At 57.8% G+C, this 25,239-nt stretch overlaps 1 protein-coding gene across 14 annotated transcripts in view; it reads right to left on the reverse strand.

Annotated features, from left to right (window-relative positions):
- Positions 1-25,239, reverse strand: part of LOC138826396 (homeobox protein cut-like 2) — a 125,430-nt gene that overhangs the window by 12,553 nt on the left and 87,638 nt on the right. For all 14 annotated transcript variants that reach the window (XR_011371700.1, XR_011371701.1, XR_011371699.1 and 11 more), the window contains 11 exons: positions 17,922-18,000; positions 8,425-8,559; positions 7,346-7,469; positions 6,537-6,613; positions 6,389-6,455; positions 4,975-5,023; positions 4,604-4,708; positions 1,653-1,844; positions 1,488-1,546; positions 476-524; positions 272-371 (listed from right to left, as the gene is read on the reverse strand). Coding sequence is in view for 11 of the 14 variants with exons in the window: in XM_070021524.1 (XP_069877625.1) it covers positions 272-371; positions 476-524; positions 1,488-1,546; positions 1,653-1,844; positions 4,604-4,708; positions 4,975-5,023; positions 6,389-6,455; positions 6,537-6,613; positions 7,346-7,469; positions 8,425-8,559; positions 17,922-18,000 (1,036 nt within the window). In the remaining 3 variants the exon portion in view is untranslated. The remainder of the gene's footprint in view (positions 1-271; positions 372-475; positions 525-1,487; positions 1,547-1,652; positions 1,845-4,603; positions 4,709-4,974; positions 5,024-6,388; positions 6,456-6,536; positions 6,614-7,345; positions 7,470-8,424; positions 8,560-17,921; positions 18,001-25,239) is intronic.

The following is a 25,239-nucleotide window of genomic DNA, read 5'->3' on the forward strand; positions in this document are numbered from 1 at the left end:
ACCATTTTGGGGAACCAGCAATGACCAAATGGGTCATCCCCAGGGCTTGGCTATGGGGTACAGTGAGCCCCTTTCTTCCCTGAGTTCACCCCAAAGCCCTCCCTGCTAGACTAGGGTCTGGGGTGCGAGGTCTCAGATTGGGTGACTTTGGACATGGGGCAAGTCAGGGGGCTCAATCACCACATTCCCACTCCCTGGCTCTTAGGACTGGGAGAAGGTGGGGGACCCCAGGCAGCCCCCCACCCGGCCCAGGTTCCAGAGCTCCCCCTACCAGGGCTGGCCAGGAGCACCGGCTTGTCTAGCAGGAACTTGGGTGCGGGGAAGAAGGTCTCCCTGGCTATGAGCATGGAGTCCTCAGCCTTGGCCAGGCCCTGGGGAGACAGGAAGTGGGGCTGAGGGGCTCCGGGGTGGGGGCATTGGGGAGACAGGAAGTGGGGCCGAGGGCACGGGGTCAGGGGCAGCGTAGGGCACTCACCTGTGGAAGGCTGCAGGAGCTGGAGGCCAGTTTCATGGCTTTGAGGATGCTGAGGGAGAAATGGAGGGGCTGAGATCAGCAGAACCCTGACAGGGAGCCCTCCCCAGGCCCCCAGCTCCCACGGTGGCCCACAATGGGTCTCTCGGATGCCAGAGAAGCCACCTCTGAGCTGCACCCCAGCCCCCCGCATTATGGTTTCAGCCAATTGTGGCATACTGTCTCCTTCCTCCAACACCAAGGGGCCAGTGGGAGGCCCTGCGGCCACCCCAGAGCCTCGAGTCGCTGGCTTGTTAACTGACTGCCACATTCCCTGGAGATGGCTGCATCTGGTGACCCCCGGACCCTGAGTCTGACCCATAAAGACAGCTCCCTCGTAAATCTCCCTACCCACTGCTCTTGAAGGAAAAGCTGTGAGCCACCATGCCTGCCTGGCCTGAAATGGACCCGTTTAGTGGTACCAAGGACCAGCAGCAAGGAGACAGCAGAGCGTAGGGCGCCGGTGGCTCATGCCTATAATCCCAGCTACTCAGAAGGCTGAGATTTGAGGATCATGGTTCAAAACCAACCCAGGGGGCTAGGAAGGTGGCTCAGTGGTAGAGCGCTTGCCTTGCATGCCTGAGGCCCTGGGTTCGATTCCTCAGCACCACATAAGCAAAAAGAAAAAAGCCGGAAGTGGCGCTGTGGCTCAAGTGGTAGAGCGCTAGCCTTGAGCTGAAGAGCTGAGGGACAGCGCCCAGGCCCAGAGTTCAGGCCCCAGGACCGGACCAAAAAAAAAAAAAAAAAAAAAAACCCAACCCAGGCAGGAATGCCCAAGAGACTCTCATCTATAATTAACTACCAACAAGCTTGAAGTGGAGGTATGGCTCAAGTGGTAGAGTGCTAACCTTGAGCAAAAAAGCTCAAGTTCAAGTGCTGGCATTGGCATGCATGTGTATAGACAGACACAGCAATGTGGGTCGGTGGGAGGGGAAAGGGCATGAACTCTGACCCCTGTCCCCACCCTGCACTGTACCTCAGCTCCGTCTTAATTTCTTCATAATCAGACTGGGCGCGGAGCTTTCCTTCCAGTTTCTAGAAGAGGGAACAAAGTTGGTGAGGCTGGCCCAGGGCTGAAGGCAGTGACCCGCCAGCCGACCGGCTGGGGTCCCCCCCCCCCCCCGGGTCTCCCGGGACCGACCTCGATGGCTTCTGTCTTGGCCGCCAGCTGGCGCTCCAGGTCGGCGATCTGGTTGGCCGAGGCCTCCTCCAGCTCTCGCAGGGAGTGCCGCAGGTGCTGCGCGTCCCGCAGCAGCCGCAGGATCTCGCGGTCCTTGGAGGCCAGCGCAGCCTCCAGCCGAGGTCCCGAGCACAGGGCGAAGCTCACCTTGTCCTGGGGGCAGAGCAGTGCTGAGGGGTTGCCAGACAGGAGTGGGAAGCCAGGGCTGCTCGCCCCGCCCAACTCCCACCCTTCCTAGACCCATGGTGGGGCTCCAAGCCTAACAACCCAATGTGCCAGGTGCTTGGCGGTCATTCAGCCGCCGGGCTCGTGCCTGTGACCCAGAGACTCAGGAGACTGAGGTGTGAGGATGGAGGTTCAAAACCAGCCCAGGGCAGACTAATCCAAGAGATTCTTATCCTCAATTAACCACCAAAAAGCCAGAGGGAGTAGAGCTGAGGCTCAAATGGTAGAGCACCAGCCTTGAGCAGAAAAGCTAAGTGAGGATATGAAACTGAATTCAAGCTCCTGTATCAACACATACACACACACACACACACACACACACACACACACACACACACACACACACACACACACACACACACACACAAAAACCCTTAATACAAAAACAACACACACACAAAACAACATGGACTCAGAAAAATAGGACTGGGTATGTGTGTAGCAGAAAGTGGTAGAACATCTGCTGAGCAAGCATTGGGCCCTGAGTTCAAATCCCAGCATTGGAAAAAAAAACCCACCACAAAAGGAAGTGGATAAAGGTAAAAGGTTTGTTTTGTTTGTTTTGTCAGTCTTGTGGCTTGACTTAGGGCCTGGTCTCTGTCCCTGAGTTATTGCACTCAAGGCTAGTACTCTTCCACTTTGAGCCAAAGCACCACTTCCAGTTTTTGAGTAGTTAATCAGAGATAAGAGTCTTACACAAACTTTTCTGCCCAGGCTGGCTTTGAACAGCAATCCTCAGATCTCAGCCTTCTGAGTAGCTAGGATGACAGGCACGAGCCGCCCGGGCCCTCGGTTTTCTATCTAGGTCCTGTCCCGTCCTGGGCAAGTGAGCTCAGTCAGACTTGAGGATCTGCAGCTGCAGCTCACACTTTGGTGGCGCCCTCCTCCCGACTGCTTCTCCAGGTTTTAGGAAATGGCTCCTTTGACCCAGATGAAGACGGAGAGATTGCTGCTCGGGATTGTGAGTCAGGCTGGCCTCCGTCTCCACTACAAATAAAAACAAAGCCCACGGGAACCTCCCCACCCACTTCCAACCCCACCTTCTACACGGAGATAAATGCCAATTAAAACAGGAAGCGGATGCCATTAATACATTACATTAATTAGCATCGAGCGCCACCGCAGTGCTCAGAAAAGCTCAGCTCCCAAACCAGCCCAATCCCTGTGGCTGATTAGCCAGGCATTTGCTGGGTCCATGGGGTTAATTAAGAGCCATTGGCAGATTCCTCTCCATGATTCCTCGGCGGGACTGGCGCACAATCAGCCTACTCTCTTGTCCTTTCCCTCCATTGTGGACAGCCACACACTGCCTCCTGGGACAAAGACATGACCCCCGGCCGACCAGCTCCCATCCCAGGACTCCCCCCTCCTCACCCCTTCTCTGAATTCTCACAATGACACACATGCACACAGAAATACAGAGACATTCTAGATGCCCATGACTCATGCCACTCAGGAGGCTGAGATCTAAGAATCATGGTTTGAAGCCAGTTGGGCAGAAAAGCCCATGAGACTCTTATCCTCAGTTAACTACAAAAGCCAGAAGTAGAGCTGTGGCTCAAGTGGTAGAGTGCTAGCCTTGAGCTTACGAAAGCTCAGGGACAGTGCCCAGAACTCAAGCCCCAATGGCTGGCAAAAAAGAAAAGAAAGACACAGGCATGGCAGAGGCACACAAAAGGAAATCTTGCCAGGACACCTGCTCAAGTCATGTGCTCCGAGAGCCACTTGAGCAAAACCTCACACAGGCACTAACGATAGTAGGAACACCCAAATTTTACTGGGCATATACCCAGAACTGCATTTAGGTTCTTGGCACTAGATCCTTGGGTAGATGAGGAAACTGAGGTATGGCATGGGCCCTGGGGGAGGAGAAGTGACCAGTGGAGTGAAAACCATCCATCCCATCCCAACTTGACCAGACTCTGTCCAACAGAGACCCCTGGTGGCCACCACCATTACTGCACTGCGCCCGGCTGTTTAGCTCAGTCCCCCTGTTGGACCCCCCCCAAATGGCATGGCCCTCTTCTGGTCTGAGAAGGTGCCGGGCATTCTTGGAGGGGGTGGTGGTAGTGGTCAGGGGTCCCCCAGGAGAGATACTAGGCTTTTTTTTTCTTGGAAACTTGAGCTTGAAAAATGTGAGGATGTGGTGCTGTGGCTCATGGAAGTAGCACTGTGGCTCAAGTGGTAGAGCACTCGCCTTGAGCTGAAGAGCACAGCGACAGCGCCCAAGCCCAGAGTTCAAGCCCCACGACCAACCAAAAAAAAAAAAGTCCCTCTTCATTTTGGCTGGGAAGGTGGCTCAGTGGTAAAGCGCTTGCCTTGCATGCATGAGGCCCTGAGTTCGATTCCTCAACATCACATAAGCAAAAAGAAAAAAGCCGGAAGTGGCGCTGTGGCTCAAGTGGTAGAGCGCTAGCCTTGAGCTGAAGAGCTGAGGGACAGCGCCCAGGCCGAGTTCAGGCCCCACGACTGGACCACCCCCCCCCCCAAAAAAAAAAAAGAAAAGAAAAATGAGAAAGCATGGCTACATCGTATCTTCCGCTAGAAGGGCAGGAGAAGGTCATAGCATGCCAGCTGAGCATGCTCAGACTCCCACAATCCCCTGTGCACAATTCCACAATCACAAACCACCACGCACCTACTGGCGCCTTGAGACCCCCTCCTCTCTGCCTGGCCCCCAATCTCACCCCACTGGGCCCCTGCGGGGAGCAGCAGGCCAGGCGGATGGAGCTGTTGACGGAGGCCAGCTGTTCCCGGAGACTCTCCACCTCCCGCTGGGCGGCCTCGGCTCTCTGGGGAAGACAGGGTTGGGGGTAAGAGGTGCGTGGGGGCAACCCGGGACTCCACCTCCATCATCTCCCTGACCACCACAGACAGGGCTCCAGACACAGGCCTCCAAGGACTTCGGCCCTGACCCCAGTGCTGATGGAGGCCTTGCTCAGAGCTAGAGGGCCAGGTGTCTGCACCTCCAGGTGTTTCTGTCACATCCCCAGCCCCACAGCCCTCCTGTGTACCCTTCCCGCCCTCCAGCCCCCTCCCTGGGGCAGAGGCGCCTCACCTGGTTGGCCTTCTCCAGGTTTGTCATAATCAGGCCGACTTCATCCGCCCTGAGACAGGAAGGGAGACCCTGAGGGTTCCCGCAGCACAGCCCCGTAGCTTGACTCCCTACCCCAGTCCAGCCTGACCCCCACCCCAGCCTGACTCCAGCCCAGCCTCACACCTACCCCAGTCTGGTGTCTACCCTAGCCTGACCCCCACCCCAACCATGGCCTGACCCTGCCTCTCGACCTGGAGGGCCAAGGAAGAAAAAGCCAGGCTGCAGGCCCAGCTCCCACTCCTCAACCTTCCACCCCTCCAGGACCCCCTCCTACCCCCACGGGTGCCACCAATCCCTGGAGAGCCCCAGCCAGCTCTACCCTCCCCCGGCCCCGCCCGTGGGCTGTGGGCAGGGGAGTGCTGTGGAGTGGAGTGGGGACCTGGGGCACAGATCAGGGGAGGCAGAGGAGGCACCTGTGGGGTCAGAGGCATCAGAGGGCATCAGAGGGAGAGGGCTGTGGCAGGGATGGGGTGGGGTGGAGGCTGTCTGGGAGGTCAGGGGTGGAGGCCGTCTGGGGTCAGGGGTGGAGGCTGTCTGGGGGGTCAGGGGTGGAGGCTGTCTGGGGGGTCAGGGGTGGAGGCTGTCTGGGGGGTCAGGGGTGGAGGCTGTCTGGGGGGTCAGGGGTGGAGGCTGTCTGGGGGGTCAGGGGTGGAGGCTGTCTGGGGGGTCAGGGGTGGAGGCTGTTGGGGGGTCAGGGGTGGAGGCCGTCTGGGGAGGTTAGGGGTGGAGGCCGTCTGGGGGGTCAGGGGTGGAGGCCGTCTGGGGGGCCAGGGGTGGAGGCCGTCTGGGGGGCCAGGGGTGGAGGCCGTCTGGGGGGTCAGGGGTGGAGGCCGTCTGGGGTCAGGGGTGGAGGCCATCTGGGGGTTCGGGGTGGAGTCTGTCTGGGATCAGGGTGCAGGCCGTCTGGGATCAGGGTGGAGTCTGTCTGGGGTCAGGGGTGGAGTCTGTCTGGGATCAGGGTGCAGGCCGTCTGGGATCAGGGGTGGAGTCTGTCTGGGGTCAGGGGTGGAGTCTGTCTGGGATCAGGGTGCAGGCCGTCTGGGATCAGGGGTGGAGTCTGTCTGGGGTCAGGGGTGGAGTCCGTCTGGGATCAGGGTGCAGGCCGTCTGGGATCAGGGTGCAGGCCGTCTGGGATCAGGGTGCAGGCCGTCTGGGATCAGGGTGGAGTCTGTCTGGGGTCAGGGGTGGAGTCTGTCTGGGATCAGGGTGCAGGCCGTCTGGGATCAGGGTGGAGTCTGTCTGGGGTCAGGGGTGGAGTCTGTCTGGGATCAGGGTGCAGGCCGTCTGGGATCAGGGTGCAGGCCGTCTGGGATCAGGGTGCAGGCCGTCTGGGATCAGGGTGCAGGCCGTCTGGCATCCGAGCCGGCTCACATACTTGGAGGCCGCCTCCTCATCGTACTTTCGGCGCAGCTCTAGCAGCTCCGTCTGCGTAGCCTTCAGCGCTGGGGAGACACAGGTGGGTGAGGCCCAGGCGGGGCTGGGGAGGGGGCGAGGGGTCTCCCCACAGCTTCCCAGGTGCGCACCTGAATGTAACACCTTGATTTTCTCCTCGGCCTCCCCCAGTCTGGCTGCCAGGGTGAGCTGGACGTCCTGAAGGCCCCTGAGGAGAGGACGCTGGTGCAGGCCGCAGGGGCCTCCGCGGCCCCCAGCCCTCCCTCCCCTCCCCGCGGCCCGCACCCCTCTCTGCATGGCAACTGTGTGCCCCCCCGGGGGTGCTGTACATTTTCTACAGCACCAATGGGTCTCAGTTTCCCCATCTGCAAAATGGGTTTCTGCCTCGGGGTGTCACAGGCAGGCCCAGCCCAGCCCGGTGTGCAGTGTGTGGTGAAGTCGGTGCTCGGGGGCCACAGAGGCTCCTGGGGGAGAGAGGGGGGCACTGGCAGGGTTGGAAAGGTTGATGCAAAGCTGCGGCACCTGACATGGCCTGGCTCTGTGGTGGAGGGGAGGAGCCCCTGAACTCCGACTTCACCCACCGGACACCGCCTGGAAGTGCCCGGCCCCCAGGGCCACTCCCACCGCCCCAGCGCCCGGCGGCCTGCCTGTGCCCGCACGCCAGCCTCCTGTGCCAGCCCCGCAATTATGTGAGCCAAGTCCTCACGTACCAACCCCCCCAAATCAGTTCTGGGTCTCCAGACGGCCCTGATCCAAGCTGGGGCGCTGATCCCCATTTTTCAGATGGGGAAACTGAGGCTCAGAAGAGTGATAGCTCCCCAGGGTGGACAGCCAAGCCCCTGGGGTGAGGCTTGGGTCTGGGCGGCCAGGGCACAACCCCCTGTTCCCCCCTCTTACCCTCTTCCCCCTCCCTCCCCCCCGCAAGGCACCCCTCCCTCACTTCTGTTTCTCTGCTTCATTCCGGTGCAGCAAGGCGTCTGTCAGGTGGGCTTTCCCGGGGGCTCCGGGGACACAGCTGCCCTCAGTCAGGATGGGTCCCGGGAGACACAGCCCGTCCCTCTGCTCTGCAGGGAGACAGAGACAGACACCCATCCATCGCCCAAGGAGCAAGGTGACAGATGACAGCATGGGGCCTGGCCTGTGGCTCCTGGCAGCTCGGCCGAGGTCCCACGGTGTCTGCCTCCATCATCATCCTCACCACCACCACCATCAGCAGCAGCAGCAGCACCATCACCCATCATCATCATCACCATCATCACCCATCATCACCATCACCATCACCATCACCATCATCATCTATTTATTTCTGCCAGTCCTGGGGCTTGAATTCTGGGCTTTGGTGCAGTCCCTGAGCTCTCTTCAGCTCAAAGCTAGTGCTCTACCACTTGAGCCACAGCGCCACATCTGGCCTTTTGTGGTTTATCAAGCATAAGAGTCTTACAGACTTTCCTGCCCAGCCTGGTTTCAAACCGTGATCCTCAGATCTCAGCCTCCTGAGTAGTTAGGATGACTGGCATGAGCCACTGGCAGCGCCCTGCTTTGAGTCTACTTGTTAACGGTTCCCCAACTTCAGGGGCTAAATGCACAATCACAGATTCCCCACCAGAGCCCACGAGTTCCGGGTCTACAGAGCGGCAGAGCGTGGCAGAAAGGAATGTGGGCACTACCTGGAGGTTGGCACCCACCCAGGAAGTCATGGGCTCAGGGCTCCCCACCTGCCCCTCTCCTCCCAGACATGGCTGGACTACATCTCCCAGCACCCTTTGCAGCCAGCCACTTTGGGTGTGGAAGGGCAGGCTGCCCCCTCCCGCCCCACCTCTGCAAACTCTACCTTGTTTCTCTGGGAGCAAATCTCAGTAGTGGCATTCCCTGTCACGTGGAGATGGGGCACCTCTGCCCTCTGGAATGTTCTCCACCCACTTCACCTGCCCTTCAGCAGACTGTGATCTGGGCTCACTGCCTGTCTCTGCCCCCAGGGGAGGGGGAGGCCGTGTCCAGCTGCTGGGGTCGCCTCAGTACCTTTGGGCCCGCGGCGCTCCGGGTGCCTCTTCCACGGGGCGGGGGGGTCTGGCCGGGCCTGGCCGCTGGGGTCCCAGCTGGGGGGCTGCGGTCTGTTGTCCAGGCTGCGCCCCACCTCAAACCTGGACACAGGGTCTGCATGGAGAGAGAAGGGGGGAGAATGGATATTCTGTGGGGAGCTGGAGAGATGGACGCCCCAGGGCCCCCCAGAGCAGCTGCGATGGCTCAGAGGTGCACGGCCCCCTCCCCCGTGGTAGCTGCGATGGCTCAGGGGTACGCACCCCCCATCACATTGTCTGTCACCATAATGGTCTGTCTTGATCCCACAGTGGCTCTGTGACTCCCCATCATGGTGTGTCACTGCGCTGGGTCCCCGCTCCCCTCTGAGCCTGCATGCTGTGGGGACACTGAGGCAGGGCCCTGTGGAGGTCTAGGGGCTGAGGTCAGCCCCTGGCCGTCCCTGGCGCCCTGTTCCGTTTCCTCAGGGATCTTGGCACACAAAGCTGGCAGCGGCCTCCTGTGCCTCTCGTGTTCCTGTGACAAGTAGTCCTCTACCTCCACTCTTCGTTGTTGGTCGTGGGGCTTGAACTCTGGGCCTGGGCACTGGCCCTCAGCTCTTCAGCTCAAGGGGAGCACTCTACCACTTGAGCCACAGCGCTACTTCTGGTTTTCTGGTGGTTCATTGGAGATAAAGAGTCTCACCTCCTTTCCTGCCCAGGCTGGCTTTGAACTGTGATCCCCAGATCTCAGCCTCCTGAGTAGCTAGGATTATAGGCGTGAGCCACCAGCGCCCGGCTTCAACCTCCGCTCTTCATGTAAGCCACCTCCAACTTCCGGTCCCTCTCCACGCTTCCTGGCTAGCCCTTTCTCTTCCTCATCCTGGGAAGGGATGGTGGTGGGGGGGCTTCCCTGGGGGTAGGTGCTAACAATCCTGGAGGGGGGGGGCAGGGGGATTCCCAAACAAGGCGGCCTGGAGCACTGAGGGTCCCTTGCTCCGAGGTCCTAAGGGCGCCTTTCCTGGGGGAATGCTGGGCAGCCACACCACGGAAGCCAGTGCTTCCTCGCCTCGGGCCCAGGGCCCTGGGGTCCCGGGGTCTGGTGCCGTCCCTCCAGTTCTCTCCTCCTGGTCTAACCCAATACATTTTTGTGGACAGAAGACACCAGGGGCAGGCAGGGGGCTTCAGGTCAGGCTGGAACAAGGCGCCCCCTTGTCTTGTGCGGCCGCCTGTTTGTTTAGGTGGCAGGAGGCCGGACCACGGGCACGCGTGGCGGGGAGCAGGTGTGGGGCGGCGGTGCGGCTCTGTGTCAGCCCCCCTCCGCAGCGGGGTCTGCCATTATGTCTCCCCGGGCTGATGTAATTATACATTGACATAATTAACCCAGCAAGCGCATTAGGCAGGCCAGCTAAAAATTCATCTATAATTATTTGTTGTGTGCATGCTAATGAGTCCATCTGCACTGCCTTTGTATAACACAAGCAAATTAATTTACAAGTCTGGATTTTTTAATAAGTTCAAGGAATCGCTTCCCATTGTGTCCGCAGGTTTGAGAAGGAAAGAGAGGGTGGATGGCCGCAGGGGTTGCGGGGAGCGAGGTGAACTCAAGGTGAGCACCAGGACTTGTTCTGGAAGTGCAGAGAATGGGGGGGGGGAGCACAAGGCTGAGTCCTGTTGGCCATGTGTCCTTTGCACACAGAACCGACTGTGCAGAGCCTCAGTTTCCCTGATGGTCAAGCAGGCCAGGTGTGTAGGGCGGACGTGAGGGAGGTGGAGAGGGGAGGTGTGGGGGCACTGCAGGGGGCCCTGGCGGCTGTTACTACCCCAAGAAGGCAGCATGCCTGGCAACGCTCTGGGGTGTCAGGGATGCTGTGTGTCCCCCAGTGCTCACGCTGTACCCCAGGAGGAAGTGCCTTGAGCTCATGCCACCCTGGCACCCAAAGTCCAGCAGAGACGGTTGTTTGGGGAGGGCCTGGCTGGCTCAGTTGTACTTCATTTCCCTGTGCAGGGGGAGCTCACCCCCATACCGCGAGGTGCATACTGCTGATGGGGAAACTGAGGCATGCCACGATGACACTTCCCCGGGATGAGGCGGTGAGATGGCTAGAACCAGGCAGATTCTCCCAATAGCTGTCAGAGGGGCACCGCGGGAGCCCTGGGTCTGTCAAACACCTGTCCTGTGTGTGTGGCCTGTGTGTAACACTCCTGGTGTGGGAAGAGGGCTGGGGACCCCGGGGCTGCGGGAGGGACCTTCTGTTTCTTTCCAGGGGCCAAAGTGGAGAAACAGTTACAGTTCCCTCTTAGCTTCTAATGAGGCTGTCAATCACAAGGTCCTGCCTACTGGCAAGGAGGTCGCTTGACTCAGGCTGGCCAATCAGACACTCCCCTGGGAACCTGAGCCAGTCTGCCAGCCAGTCAGGGCTCAGGCAGCTGCCAGGGCTGTTCAGGCCAAGCAAGATGGACAAATGGGAGCGACGGGGATGAGGATGCAGAGGGTCTCCGACACACAGTATGAGTTTAGTAATGTCTACTGAGCAGGGAAAGGCAGGCGCACCGGACCCGGGGCCCTTCTGAGTGCGGAAGGCGGGCGGTGGTGTGGGTGTGGTGGCCGGGCCGGCACAGATGCTCCATCCGGGAAGATGGCAGAGGGGCTGGACCATAGACATCTGGGTTCGGATCTCATTTCTCACTCCATGCAGGGCCGCAGATAAGGTGTCCTACCGCTGTAAGCCTCAGTTTTCCCTCTCTGTAGAACGGACACAGTAGGCACCCGTGAGACCACCGCGAGGACTCAATGACTCAGTGATTAGCCGTCTTCGCGGCGCGTGGCTCCGGATGGGCTCAGCAAAGGCCAGTGGGACACCTCAGGGAGCCCCGAGGGACCAGCTCTCACGCTGACCTGCGCTGGCCCTGCCCACCTTGGTCTCCTGGGTCTTGCCCACCTCAGCCCAAGGAAAGAACCAGAAGCTGCACATGCGCAGGTAAGCAGGGCCAGATGGAGCCTCTCAGCAACAGGGGAGCTGAGGGCCAAAGAATTAAGTCAGGCACCTGCGGCTCACGCCTGTAGTCCCAGCTACTCAGGAGGCTGAGACCTGAGGATCACGGTTCAAAGCCAGCCCAGGCAGGAAAGTCCATAAGACTCTTATCTCCAGTAAGCCACCAGAAAACCAGAAGTGGCGAGAGCCAGCCTCACATGAGGAAGTTCAGGGGCGGCGTGCAGGCCCCGCGGCCCCGCCCTGGGACTGCCACGATGAAAGCAATCAACACAAGTCAGCAGCCACTAGACGCAGAAACCCCAGCGCTGAGGTGTCTATATCTAAGGACCCCCTCGAGGAGCTGAACTGGAGTGGGCGGGGCCAAGAGGACAGGAGAGGGGGGACCCCGCACCTGGGCAGGCTGGGGCGCAGGACGCACAGTATATGGGTGTCCCCAGTGGCCGGTACCGCAGTGCTCCTGAAGGAGGCGGGGGGGCATTAAGTCCATCCCAACACAGGTGCCCTGGAAGGTTTTAGGGGATGCCGCCACAGCTGGTGTAGCTGCAGCTAGGCAGAAGTATACGTGCACCCCTCCACCATGCCCCCGGCCTCCACCATGCCCCCAGCCTCCACCATGCCCCCAGCCTCCACCATGCCCCCAGCCTCCACCATGCCCCCAGCCTCCACCGTACCCCCAGCCTCCACCGTACCCCCGGCCTCCACCATGCCCCCAGCCTCCACCATGCCCCCAGCCTCCACCGTACCCCCGGCCTCCACAGTACCCCCGGCCTCCACCATGCCCCCAGCCTCCACCGTACCCCCGGCCTCCACGGTACTCCCGGCCTCCACAGTACCCCCGGCCTCCACAGTACCCCCAGCCTCCACAGTACCCCCGGCCTCCACAGTACCCCCGGCCTCCACGGTACCCCCGGCCTCCACAGTGTCACCGGCCTCCACGGTACCCCCGGCCTCCACAGTACCCCCGGCCTCCACAGTACCCCCGGCCTCCACAGTACCCCCGGCCTCCACAGTGTCACCGGCCTCCACCGTACCCCCGGCCTCCACCGTACCCCCGGCCTCCACAGTGTCACCGGCCTCCACAGTACCCCCGGCCTCCACGGTACCCCCGGCCTCCACAGTACCCCCGGCCTCCACAGTACCCCCGGCCTCCACAGTACCCCCGGCCTCCACAGTGTCACCGGCCTCCACAGTGCCTCTAGCCTCTCCAGTGTCCCCCCCCCCACTCCTGCATCCACAGTGCCGCCCAGCCTCCACGGTGACCCCTGCCTCTATAGTGCCGCCCAGCCTCCACGGTGACCCCTGCCTCTATAGTGCCGCCCAGCCTCCACGGTGACCCCTGCCTCTATAGTGCCGCCCAGCCTCCACGGTGACCCCTGCCTCTATAGTGCCGCCCAGCCTCCACGGTGGCTCCCCCCCACCCCCGGGCTGAAGCCGGCTCCGTCTGGGCCCTAGCGAGGCCCACTTCAGTTCTTGAAGCTTCATTTTCCCCCAGGGATGGGCTGCCGCCCTCCTCCCCTAGGGCTGGAGCTGGCTGGTTTCTTTGGGTGAGGGGCTCCTGGCTTCAGTGGGGGCCGAGGGGTTGGGATTCTGCTGTGTGACCCTGAGCAAGTGGCTAGACCTCTCTGAGCCTCATGCGTCCTCAGAAGCCCAATGTGCACACAGGACAATGGAACCTTCCGCCATGGTATAGGGGGTCGGGATGTTTGTCTATGGGGACTGGAAGGTCCCCAGAAATGCCCCAACAGGCCATCACTGAGCCCCACGTCTCCCTCAGGGGCATCTCCATGGGCCAGCCCTGGCGGTTGGGCGGTTGTCTGTCTCCAGAGCCCCAGGGCAGCAGGGATGGACTCTGATGCCAGCCCCAGGGTGCTGGCGGGAGCGGCCTGGCAGAGGGCGGGGGAGAGGGGGCTGCAGCGGCGGAGGGGAGGGAGCCGGCCTGCTGGGGACCACAGCATCACCAGGCTTTGTCTGTCCTCTGATGATGGGGGACCCCCGCAGGCCTGGGGGAGGGGGCACTGTTCCACTTCCTGCCGTGGCACGCCCACCAGGGGGCACCAGAGCCAGCCTTTTGCCAGCTCTGAGCCTCCCTCCCCTGAGCAGGTGCAGCACACACAAAAACACCAAGATCTCAAAGCCAGGACCCCCCCTCCCCCCGTGGCTCACGCCTGTCACCCCAGCTACTCAGGAGGCTGAGATCCGAGGGTCATGGTTCAAAGCCAGCCTGGGCAGGAACTTCCCTGAGACTCATCTCCAATAAACCACTGAACCAAAAGGCCACAAGTGGGGCTGTGGCCCACGCAGCAGAGTCAGCCTTGAGAAAAAGAACTCAGGGACGGCACGCAGGCCCCAAGTTCAAGCCTAGGAGCAGCACACATCCACATGGAACACAAAGACCACAGAAGTACTAACCCCACTCGCTACCGCACACACTCAAGGGGAGAAAAGGTGCTAAAGTCAGGGCCTAAAGCAACGGGTTGGTGAGATCCTCATGTATACGTGTGTGCGTGTATACTCAAGAGACACAGAAGCAAAGCCAGGAAACAAAAGGTGGCCTAGTGTAGAGGAGAGGAAATAAAGATTCCCAATAGTGAACGCGTGATATCCCTGATATATAAAGAGTGGTGACAAATCAATAAGAAAGTAGCATCTGCCAGGAAGGTGGACGAAGGATATACAAACTGGACGCACGGATGGATAGGAAGGGATTTTGTGTCCAATAAAGAAGGAAGTGCAGTATTTACTTAAATAAACCAATTCTGGCTGCCAAACGACTACCACATATTTTTCTTGCCAAGTTTAAACTCTTGGATCTCAGCCCCCAAGCCAGGCCCGGCCAGCACCCCAGAGCCCTAAGCTGGAAGATGCTCAGGGATTTTCAGCACACACACGCAGAGCACAGGCAGGTTCCCGCGGCTCTGTCGCCGCTCGGAAGGGGAGGCTCAAGCCGTTCCGTTGAGGGCAGAGATGACTCTGCGTGTGCTGTCAGCCACTGTTTTGACAAAAAAGAAAAAAAAAGCACGCAGGGAAAAGAGGAGAGGAGGAAAAAAACACTCCAACAAATTGTTTTCCTCCGAGATGAGTTTCCTTCAACTTCTGCACCCCCGGAGCCCATGGGGCGTCCGTTTCTTTTACGTAATTGGGAAGACAAACCACAAAGCCCGCAATGGTCTAAGATTCCCCACCACACCACTCACGGTGTCCCTAACCCCCATGATCTCCACGGCCCCCAGCCTACGCTGGTCACCTTCACACCCCAGTCTGCGGGGTGCTGAGCTATCCAGGGCTTTTGGGGTACAGAGCATAGCACCTCTTGCTGACCCACGGACAGATTCTATGATGACCTCTCCTTGAAAGACATGGACACTGGCACTCAGAGAGGGTAAGACCCCTGGCCAAGGTCACACAGCACAGACACCACACTGAGAGCCAGGCAGGTGTTTCTGCGGCCTCAGCCCAAACCTAACCATGCTGCTGACCAGACTCACTCCAAAAGAAGGGACACAGCAAGCCACACACGTGTGGGGAATCATAAAATCCTGCATCTTATTTAAAAATAGCAAATGGGGGGGAAAAAACCACAAAAAAGCAAAGGCAGAAGAATGCATGGCACTCACCTCTCTTCTCTCTTCTGCTCAGCAACGATGCCAGCCTCTCTCCCACTCGCTTTCCTTGTTTGGCTTCTCTCTCTCTCTCTCTCTCTCTCTCTCTCTCTCTCTCTCTCTCTCTCTCTCTCTCTCTCTCTCTCTCTCTCTCTCTCTCTCTCTCTCTGCCAGTCCTGGGGTTTGAACTCAGGGCCTGTGCTGTCCCTGAGCTTTTTTGGCTCTACCACTTGAGTCACAGCTCCACTTTTTTTTTTTGCTGGTTAACTGAGAGGAGAGTCTCACAGACTGTTCCTGTCCCGGGCTGGCTTTGAACCGCGATCCTCAGATCTCAGCCTCCTGAGTAGCTAGGATGACAGGCGTGAGCCGCCAGCTCCTTTGTTTCTCCTTTGAGTGGTCAGGTCACAGGTGGGACCGGCTGCCTCCCGCGGGGCTGTGCGCGCGGGGCCCCACCAGCCCGAGTCACAGAGGCGTAAATCAAATCTTCCTCTAGGACAATGACATTAATTATGCTTTTAACACGTTTTACTGCTTTTTTTTCCCCCTTCACACTTCACGCCACATCTGTGTGAACAATATCTAAAAGATTTACGATTTTCTTTCGTAATTACAGACAAGCAGGCTTCAAACTTATCAAAATACTCGCTGAGCAATCAGCCCATGTCGCATTTTTCTGCCAAAGATTTGGGCTGGGAGCAGCCATTGAAAACAAAAATGTTGAATCAGGACTTGTGTGTGGCGGGGGTGGGGGAGAAATCCCACAAATAATTTGCCTGTCAAGAAAGACACAAATGGAGCCCGTGCATCTGCACCTCTGCTTTGCCCCCCCCGCCCGCGTGGGGTGCTGGGGGGGAAGGACCAGGAAGGGGGGTCACCGCCAGCACAGGGAGCCCCAAACCCGCATCTGACATTTGGGTTCTTGTGTCTGAGATAAAATTTAATGAGATCAAAAAATATGTCTTCCCGATTCCCCTAAGAAATCATTAAAAATATTTTGTTATTCTTAAATGTCTCCGACATGAATTAGAGCGCCTCAAAGCCCATCTGGGCGGGCTGTTTGGTGCAGTAAAGGCTCCCCTTCCTCAGCTCGGTGACAGCTGGGGACAGCGGCCCCCTCCCGTGGCCCCCCCCACTTCCGGGGAGATCACTGGGAGTCACACAGAGTGAGCACCAGGCCCAGTGTGACCCGGCGCTCTGCAAGAGGGGTGACAGGAAAGGAAGGCCTCCAGGAGCCCCCCCCACGGGGCTGTTACGGCTTTCAGCCCCTGCGTCTCCACTGCCATAGTGAGTGTGTGTGTGTGTGTGTGTGTGTGTGTGTGTGTGTGTGTGTGTGTGTGTGCACGCGTGCACACGCACGCTGGTCCTAGGGTTTGAACTCAGGGCCTGGAAGCTGTCCCTGAGCCTCTTTGTGCTCAAGGCTAGCGTTCTACCACTTGAGCCACAGCATCACTTCCGGTTTTTTTCTATAGTTTATTGGAGATACAAGTCTCAGGGACTTTTCTGACCAGGCTGGCTTTGAACTACGATCCTCAGATCTCAGCCTCCTGAGTGGCTGGGATTATTGGCATGAGCCACCAGTGCCTGGCTGTATCCGTGACCCCAATGGAGCCCCACGCCTGCAGCAGGCCCAACGCCACAACACGCCCTCCCCCGCCACAGCACGCCCTCCCCCGCCACAGCACGCCCTCCTCAGCCAAGGCGGCGCTTACGGCACACAAAAGCAGCACTTAAAAATCCACAATTCAACCCAGCGCCAGGCCCCAGCCACTCAGGACGCTGAGATCTGAGGCTCACAGTTCAAGGCCAGGCCAGGCAGGAAAGTCCATGAGACTCTCATCTCCACTTAACCAGAAGTGAAGCTGTGGTTCAAGTGGTAGAGTGCTAGCCTTGAGCACAAAAGCTCAGAGACAGCGCCTAGGCTCTGAGTTCAAGCCCCTGGACTGGCACACACTGGCACATGAGCATGTACATTTCAGTACCTTTCAATACCCCTGAGGCTCTACAATCTCGATGGTCTAGTTCCAGAACATTCTTATTGCCAAAAAATAAAACTCCATATCCACTAAGCAGTCACTTCCTGTCCCCTTCCCCACCCCAGGCAACCCTGTCTCCGCCGGTCCCCATGGCTTGTCACAGGTCCACTGTTCTAGACATTTCCTTTACATGGAATCAAGAGGAATGGGGCATCGGTGACTGCTCTCACAAAGCACTGTGCTTTCTCTCCTGTAGCTTAACGCATGTGGGTGCTTCATTCCTTTTCACGTCTGAGTAATATTCCATCGATGGCGGTGCTACGTATCTGAAAGCCACTCCGCCGCTGATGAACATTTGCCCTGGCTAGTGTGAGCAGTCTTAGCAGACTGTGGCTGGCTGCCTGCCTGCCTGTCTGTCTGCCTGTCTGTAGGTCTGCCTGCCTGCCTGTCTGTCTGCCTATCTGTAGGTCTGCCTGCCTGCCTGTCTGTCTGCCTATCTGTAGGTCTGCCTGCCTGCCTGTCTGTCTGCCTATCTGTAGGTCTGCCTGCCTGCCTGTCTGTCTGCCTGTCTGTAGGTCTGCCTGCCTGCCTGTCTGTCTGTGTCTGTCTGTCAGTGCAGCTATGTGCTTCCTGCCTTCTCTCAGCATCAGGTGGGGTTGGCTCTGCCACTCTGCAGGCAGGGTGGGTGCGGCCTCTCCGTCGCCCCTGCTGGCAGAGCACTGGGGCGGATGCCTGCGCCCAGGAGAGGGCATAGCAGGAAAGACCCAGTGGGATACTGGCCAGGTTCTCCTCTGGGGGAGGCAGAGGGCGCCACAGACATCACGCTGGACAGACAAACCCCCTGGCCCGGGGACCTGGCCGCACCCCCGAGCCGAGGCGGCCCAGGCTCTGGCCACGAAGCACTGCACCAACTGGGAGCCCCGTGTTTCTTACCTGGCGCTTCAATTAACTGCTTGTAAACACTCAGAAAAGCCGCCTCCGCCTCCTGACTCCTCTTACTGAGAGCCACCACCTTTGGAAACAAGAGAAAGTGTCATGTGTGTCGCCGTGGGGGCACAAGTCACCCATGGGGGGCGGGGCGGGGTGTAGCGCCGGGCTGCAGTGTGGGGGAGCCCCGTGCCCAGGCTGGGTGACCTCAGGAAAGTCACCCATCCTCTCTGATCTTCGGCATCCTTGGCTACAAAAATGGCATGTGTGTAGACAGTGGGACCCACCTCCCAGGCCTGGTGTTGGGATTAAAGGGAGTCCAGACAGTGCTCAGCCCAGGAATGGACAAACAGTGGGATGTCAATAAGTGGACCGACTGTGAGCGTGAGACACAGTGGATTTCAGAACAGGAAAAAAGGTTCTGCAGTCACCCACTCTGCTTTTTAAAACTATGGATTACACCTCTGAGTGATAAGATATAATCTCCACCTTTTCCTGTTCTCTAGACTTCGTTTTAATAAGTATTTCATATGAGCAGAGGCACAGAGGTAAACTGTACTTTTGAAGAACATGGCTACCAAAATTCGGGAAAATCTCATCTCCAATGAACCACCAAAGAGCAGGAGGAGGAGCTGTGGCTCAAGTGGTAGCGTGCCAGCCTTGGGCGACAAGTCTCAGGCACAGCGCCCAGGCCCTGAGTTCAAGCCCCAGGACTGGCATGCATGCGCACATGCACACACATGCACACGAGCGTGTGCGTGCACACACAAATAAATAATAATGCGCTCAGCAAAGTGTTTTCGAAGGTCGGTGTGAGGAACCCCTTCTTCTGTGATAAAATTCAGGCCCCAGATACACCCACATCAGACACCCCGAGACGCCATGTGGGGGGAGAAGCCCCCCAAAACACCACATGCCCCACAGAGGCTGCAGGTCTGCTGTTAGTGATGCTATAATTACGCCCAATCACAAACTGCCGATTGTAGAATTATCAGACGAAAGTATAACTTCTAACCTCTGGCCGGGGCAACTCGGACGGGGCCTCAGTAGTTGAAGAAGAAAGCTTGCTTCCTTTATTCATCCTCCCTCCCTCCCTCCCTCCCTCCCTCCCTCCCTCTCTCCCCTCCCCATCTCCTGAGGTGTGGGGAGAATCTCCCAGCCTTCTTATAAGATCGCATTTAAATTGCTTGTCACTGAAAACAAAGGCCACAGCTCATTTGTAATTCCGCAGCCACCTGAACGCGCTGCCTGTGTTCCTCTAAGTAGCCACGCACTGAAGCACAAAGATCATTTTTTTCTATTGTTAAAATTGTATAAGCCAGGGCTTTTTTCTCTTTTGCAGTGAATACACAATTTCCTGCACTTCCGAGGGCTCCGGCATACAAGGCACGGGAGGCTTTCTTTCGTGCCTTACAAACAAATTTTGCTTTGGGATACTAAGGGAAAAAAGAGAGGAAGAAAGCAGCCACCGATGGACAGGATGAAGGGCGGGGGCCCGGAGGCCAGGCCAGGCCAGGCCAGGCCGCTTCCTGCCACGCGGGGGTGAGCTCGAGGAGGAGGCTGGACAATAGAGTCATGATTATGGCACCGGGAAGCCACCGGTGCTTTGGGGTGCTGGGGGGTACCCCGAGTGTGGCTCTGTGCCGACGTGCACGAAGCGCCAGGCAGGGGAGCCCACGCTGTCCTTGCGGCCATGGCCAGAGGTGGCCCGGGCCGCACGGGTCACCTTGTCACCTTCTAGCCACCTCCACCGTGAGGGACGAGCCATGGAGCCTCCAAAAACCACCCCCACTGCATAAAATTACAATCATGATACCTCCCAATTTTAATCTACAGCTTTTTATAGCGTACAAAGACTTTTCATGAGAACGAATCCATCTGACCCTCCAAATGCACCCCAAAAGGGCGGGCTTCTGGTGAACGCAGCCCAGAGTCTGTGACAGCGCCTCTACTCTAAGGCACCCGGCGGAGGCCAGGCCGGCGGAGGCCAGGTGGAAAAGGCAGGTGGGAGGGGTCTTTGGGTTAACCCTCCAGCCTCCGTGGCAGGAAACGGAAGGCTGGGGTTCACGCCACCTTATCTCCCAAAGCAGGTGAACGGCTTCCCTGCGGTGAGTCAGGAGTGCCCCATGTCCTCACCTCCTCTGGGGCTGTGTTTTGTGACACAATCAATCAAATCCCACCAAGCTGCTGGGCGCTGGCGGCTCACGCCTGTAATCCCAGCAACTCAGGAGGCTGAGATCTGAGGATCCAAGTTCAAAGCCAGCCCAGGCAAACAAAATCTGAAAGACCTATTTTTTTATTTTTGGAGCCAGTTCTGGGGCTTGAACTCGGGGCCTGGGCGCTGTCCCTGAGCTTTTTTTTGCTCAAGGCTAGCACTACCACTTGAGCCACAGCTCTGGTGTTGTTGTTGTTGTTGTTTTTGGTGGTTAATTGGAGATGAGAGTCTCATGGATTTTTCTGTCCAGACTAGCTTCAAACCGAGATCCCTGAGTAGCTAGGATGACAGGCGTGAGCCCCTGCTGCTCAGCTTATCTGAGCAACTCTTATCTTCAACTAACTGACAAAAAGCCATAAGTGGATGTGTGGCTCAAGTGGGAGAGTACCACCCTTGAGTGAAAAAGCCAAACCAAGAGCAGAAGCCCTGAGTTCAAGTCCCAGCACTGGCACCAGAAAAACCACCCCTAGAGCTATGCCCCTGAGGGAGATGAGTGTGGGTTTCAGCCGAGAGCAACGTATCATCTTTTTTTTTTTTGGGTCCAGTCGTGGGCCTGAACTCTGGGCCTGGGCGCTGTCCCTCAGCTCTTCAGCTCAAGGCTAGCGCTCTACCATTTGAGCCACAACGCCACTTCCAGCTTTTTTTTTTTTTTTTTGCTTATGTGGTGCTGAGGAATCAAACCCAGGGCCTCATGCATGCAAGGCAAGCGCTCTACCACTGAGCCACCTTCCCAGCCCGCAATGTATCATCTTGCTGAGATTAGTCCCCCTACCATGAGGCCGGTGTGGGCCCGTGGGCTGTCCCGCCACCCCCCCGCCCGTGTCTGGGGGCTGATGTGTCCCAGGCTCCCCCTTTCTTGGACCTTTTATATCTTAAAAATATTTCAGCTGTCAAGATCCATCAAGTCATCTACTTCAGACTGGGGCGTTTTGCTTATGTAAATGATAACTCCAGAAAGTTCTGTGGGCATGAAAATATGTGCATATATATCAAGCCAGTATTTAAAAACGAGGAGAGTTCCAAATTGCTCGTTTCTCAGGGGAAATCAGAGGATCTGGCCATCCGGGCCCACGATTCCATCCACGGCCACCTGGAGCTGGCAGGCAGCCATCTGTGGGGAGGAGCTGGGTCTGCGTGGACCCAGGGCCCCCACGTCCTCTGGTCTCACCTTGCCTGTACACTCTGCCCCTTAGAGGGAGACTTTTGTGGTGAGGTGGTGAGCAGGTGCCCAGGGACTGGGGTGAATGCTGGTGCCGCTGCCTGGACTTCAGGCCCCCAGAGCCTGGACAACTGCTTTTCTAAGCAGCCAAACCCCCCACGAGGCCCCATTCCCCCCCAGACCCATGGGTGTGGAACACAGAGCTGATTGAGCTCCTCCAGGCCCCTACACCTCTGGCTGGGAGACCCCGCAGACTGAGGTGCACGCCTGTCATCCGAGCCACTCAGGAGGCTGAGAGCTGAGGACTGAGGTTCAAAGCCAGCCCAGGCAGGAACGTCTGTGAGACTGATCTCCAAAGAGGCAGCACTGTCCTGGGCTGCCCGCGGGATCTCAGCGAGCGCCACCATTGGCTCCCAGGCTCTGTTAAGATGGACCCCGTGCCCTCGGGCCGGGCCTGTCCCCTCTGCAGACCCCCAGGGGACTCGGGGGTGGGGCTGGGGTCTCCTTCCCTCCCCCTCTGAGGCCTGGGAACACCAGACTTTGTCCCCAGCAGCTGCCAGGAGCAACAGCAAGACCCACAGAAAGGTGGCTTCTTCGGGTCCCCCAGCACCACCACCCCCCCGCCCCCAAGATACCAAGGGCAGGGAGGGGCACCGGGATGATTTCTGCCCAACAGGAGACAAATGGACACTGGGCTGGGCCGCTGTCTCCCGGCCGGGCCGGGCAGCCCGCTCCCTCCTGCCCATTGCGTAGACTCATTTCTTTGCCTTCCCTGCTAAGATGCACACCGGCTCAAGGTGAGAGGACGCAGCGGCTGCGGCTTCCCAGATTGATAGATGGCGTTTCTGGGCTGGGTCCGTTTCACGCTTGGTGACTCCACAGCAAAGCAATTATCTGTGTGCAATGCATAATGGCCTAATTAATAACTAATGGCAGCTCGGCCTCTGAGCCGTGATTATTCCTCGGCACGCCAACTCCCCCTCCCTTTGGAAACATTCGGAGAGAAAAATATTATTATAATTGACTGGTTGCATGGTCACATGTCCCCACACCGTGCACGCGGGAGGAGTCTGTCCACGCGGCCTCCGCGTGACCTGGCGGAGCGGCGGAATGTCTGTGCACGGAGCTGCTTTTCCAGGTGTCACCGGAGTGCGTGTGCACATCAGACCAAGGGCTGACCCATGCGTCACTGCCAAATCCCCTAGGGCTGGAACACAGTAGGGGCCTAATAAAGAATACAGACCAGGCAGGGGTCTGGAGCCCGAATGCCAGGGTTCAAATCTTGTCTCTGCCACTTAGAACCAGCTGTGTGACTTTTGGTTACTTTGCCACCGCCTAGGTCCACATGGCCACCACTCAGGTCCACCACCCAGGGTCCATGCAGCCACTGCCCAGGGTCCACAGGCCATCACCCAGGTTCACACCACTGCCACCCAGGCCCACGTGGCCACCGCCCAAGTCCACGCAGTTATCACCACGAAGGCCTGGGGGTTTCATGTAGTCTCCAGCAGGCAACTTGCTCTATAATGGAATCTGGCTTCAGAATCCTTAAAAGCACGAGGGCTTAAGCCCATTTTACAGACGGGGCAGCTGAGGCTTCCAGAGGAGCCTAGCGGTGGGCAGGGCTGCCACACGCACCTGTGCCTGTGTGACCCTGGCCACGACATTCCCCACCCTCAGGCCAGGTGTACAGGAATCCATGTGTACCCTTGCGCCCAGTACCATGCGCGCTCACTGCCCGGTGGAAGGGCTGGCCGAGTGCTCCGCCCGTGTCTGTCTCTGCTGTTCCAGTAGCTTCCACCTTCCCCACCCCGCCCAGGAGGCAGACGGTGCGCAGAGACCCAGACAGACAGGGCCTGGGGATGGATTGTGCCCTCACCCCGCAGCGCCCCCCAGCGCCCGGGTCTGCCATAATGCAGTCCAGAAGAGGCTCATAAACGTCCGGAGCAGAGTGGAGACTCCAGCCTCCGCGGGCCGGAACGGCTGCCTCCACATGGCCCCGGCCATCACTCTTCCAGCCCAGCCTGCTTGGCCCATTTCTCTACAGGCGGAAAGCTTACAACACTCACACGAGGCCAGAAAGCAATTCATGTCAAAAAGATCAATAATATAAAAATAAAGCATGAGAATTCTAGTTAAAGGCAATGTCATATAAATATGTGGTTCACGTCCATGATTCCAAGATTAAAAAAATCAATCAATAGCCTTCTTTAGATGATGTTATTTCTAATGAGAAATACCCAGAACAGCTGCAAATAACTGCTTAACTGGGGGCAGGAGCATTCATAATTTACTTTATAAGGTGGGGGGGGAGGGGAGGTGGCTACCGGTGCTTAATTTGGTTGTAATGCAGCATGACGGCGTTAGTGGCACTTTGGTGGGAATGGCAGGCAGCTGCTCAGAGCTGGCCAGGCCGAAATCTGCCATAGGCACCTAGGTTATGTGCCCTCGGTGGGGAGGGGGAGGGGGAGAGGAGAAAGACAGAGGCTCACCTTCGAGTCCACCATCACCCAACTTTTAATTTAGATGTTTTCATGTCTCTCTTCCTCTAAGTAAAAATAAGTTTAAAATAATGACTGTAATAAACGAAGGTAATTAATTGTAGTTTTTTCCCTTCCCCTTTACTGTCTAGTCAGCTTAATTTTACCTTTTCAACTAATAATGAGAAAATAATTTTTGTGCTCGGAGGGTTAATGATATGTAACTCTGAGAACGGCTAATTGCATGTTGCGATCCATCCATCAACAACTCCATCTGTGCGGCTTGATTATGTTTGCTAAATTATTGCTTTGAATTATCTTTCATGGAGCAACTTTTGTAATTAGTGGGGCTTTTGCTTTGCTCTTTTCTCCATGAGCAAAGACCCTCAAACCACGGTCACCCAGAGGCGCTGTCCACGGAAGCCACTCCCTGGGCCGGGCCCCATCTACCAAGCGGGGAGCTCAGCGAATGGTGATTTCAGCCACTGAGGCAGGGACAGCAGCGGCCTGGCCACGGCCAGCAGGTCGTGTCCCCCACGACCCAGAAAAGAAAAGAAAAGAAAAGAGAAAAGGAACTCACATCTGTAAGCCTAGCTACTCAGGAGGCTGAAATCTGAGGCTCATGATTCAAAGCCAGCTCCCAGCAGGAAAGTCTGTGAGACTCTGACACTCTCTGTCTCTCTGTCTCCGTCTCTCTGTCTGTCTGTCTGTCTCTCTCTCTCTCTCTCTCTCTTCTTCTGTCAGTAGTGGGGCTTGAACTCTGGGCCTGGACGCTGTCCCTGAGCTCTTCCACTCAAGGCGAGTACTCTACCACTTTGAGCTGCCACACCACTTCTGGTTCTCTGGGGGTTAACTGGAGAAGGGTCTCATGGACTTTCCTGCCCGGGCTGGCTTTGAACCTTGATCCTCAGATCTCAGCCTCCTGAGTAGCTAGGATTACAGGCATGAGCCATGGGCACCTGGCATCTGTGAGACTCTTACTGCTAATGAATTACCAAAAAGCTGGAAGTGGCGCTATGGCCCAAGTGGTAGAGTGCCACAGTCCTCAGAAAAAAGAGTTCAGGGACAGCGCCCAAGCCCTAAGTTCAAGCCCCGGGACCAACACAAAATAAGTACGTAAATAAATGCATACACTGGAAATCCTACTTGGGCTCTATGGAGAGGTGCTGTGGCTGAGCGCCTGCCGGGGCCCGCAGCTGGCTGGGCTGCGGCGGTCCGCCCCAGGGGAAGCAGGGCTTTGGGACAGCCTTCCACAAAACGTAGTCTTTTTGATAGGTTCCGGAGAGGATGGAAGGCCCTCAGAAGAAAATTAGCGGGGTTCCCTGAAGACCCCCCAGCTGTTAATAGGGTGTGTGCCATCGACCGCACAGGTTTTAGGGGGAAGCCTCTGGCTCTGTGGTTCGTTCCCATCAGTGCTAGCAGGGTGTGCTTACTGAGCACCATTTAACAAGGTGCACCTGTTGAGTACCA

This window comes from Dipodomys merriami, unplaced genomic scaffold (genome assembly GCF_024711535.1).
Source record: "Dipodomys merriami isolate MVZ:Mamm:240054 unplaced genomic scaffold, mDipMer1.0.p SCAF_142, whole genome shotgun sequence".
NCBI classification, from domain to species: domain Eukaryota; kingdom Metazoa; phylum Chordata; class Mammalia; order Rodentia; family Heteromyidae; genus Dipodomys; species Dipodomys merriami.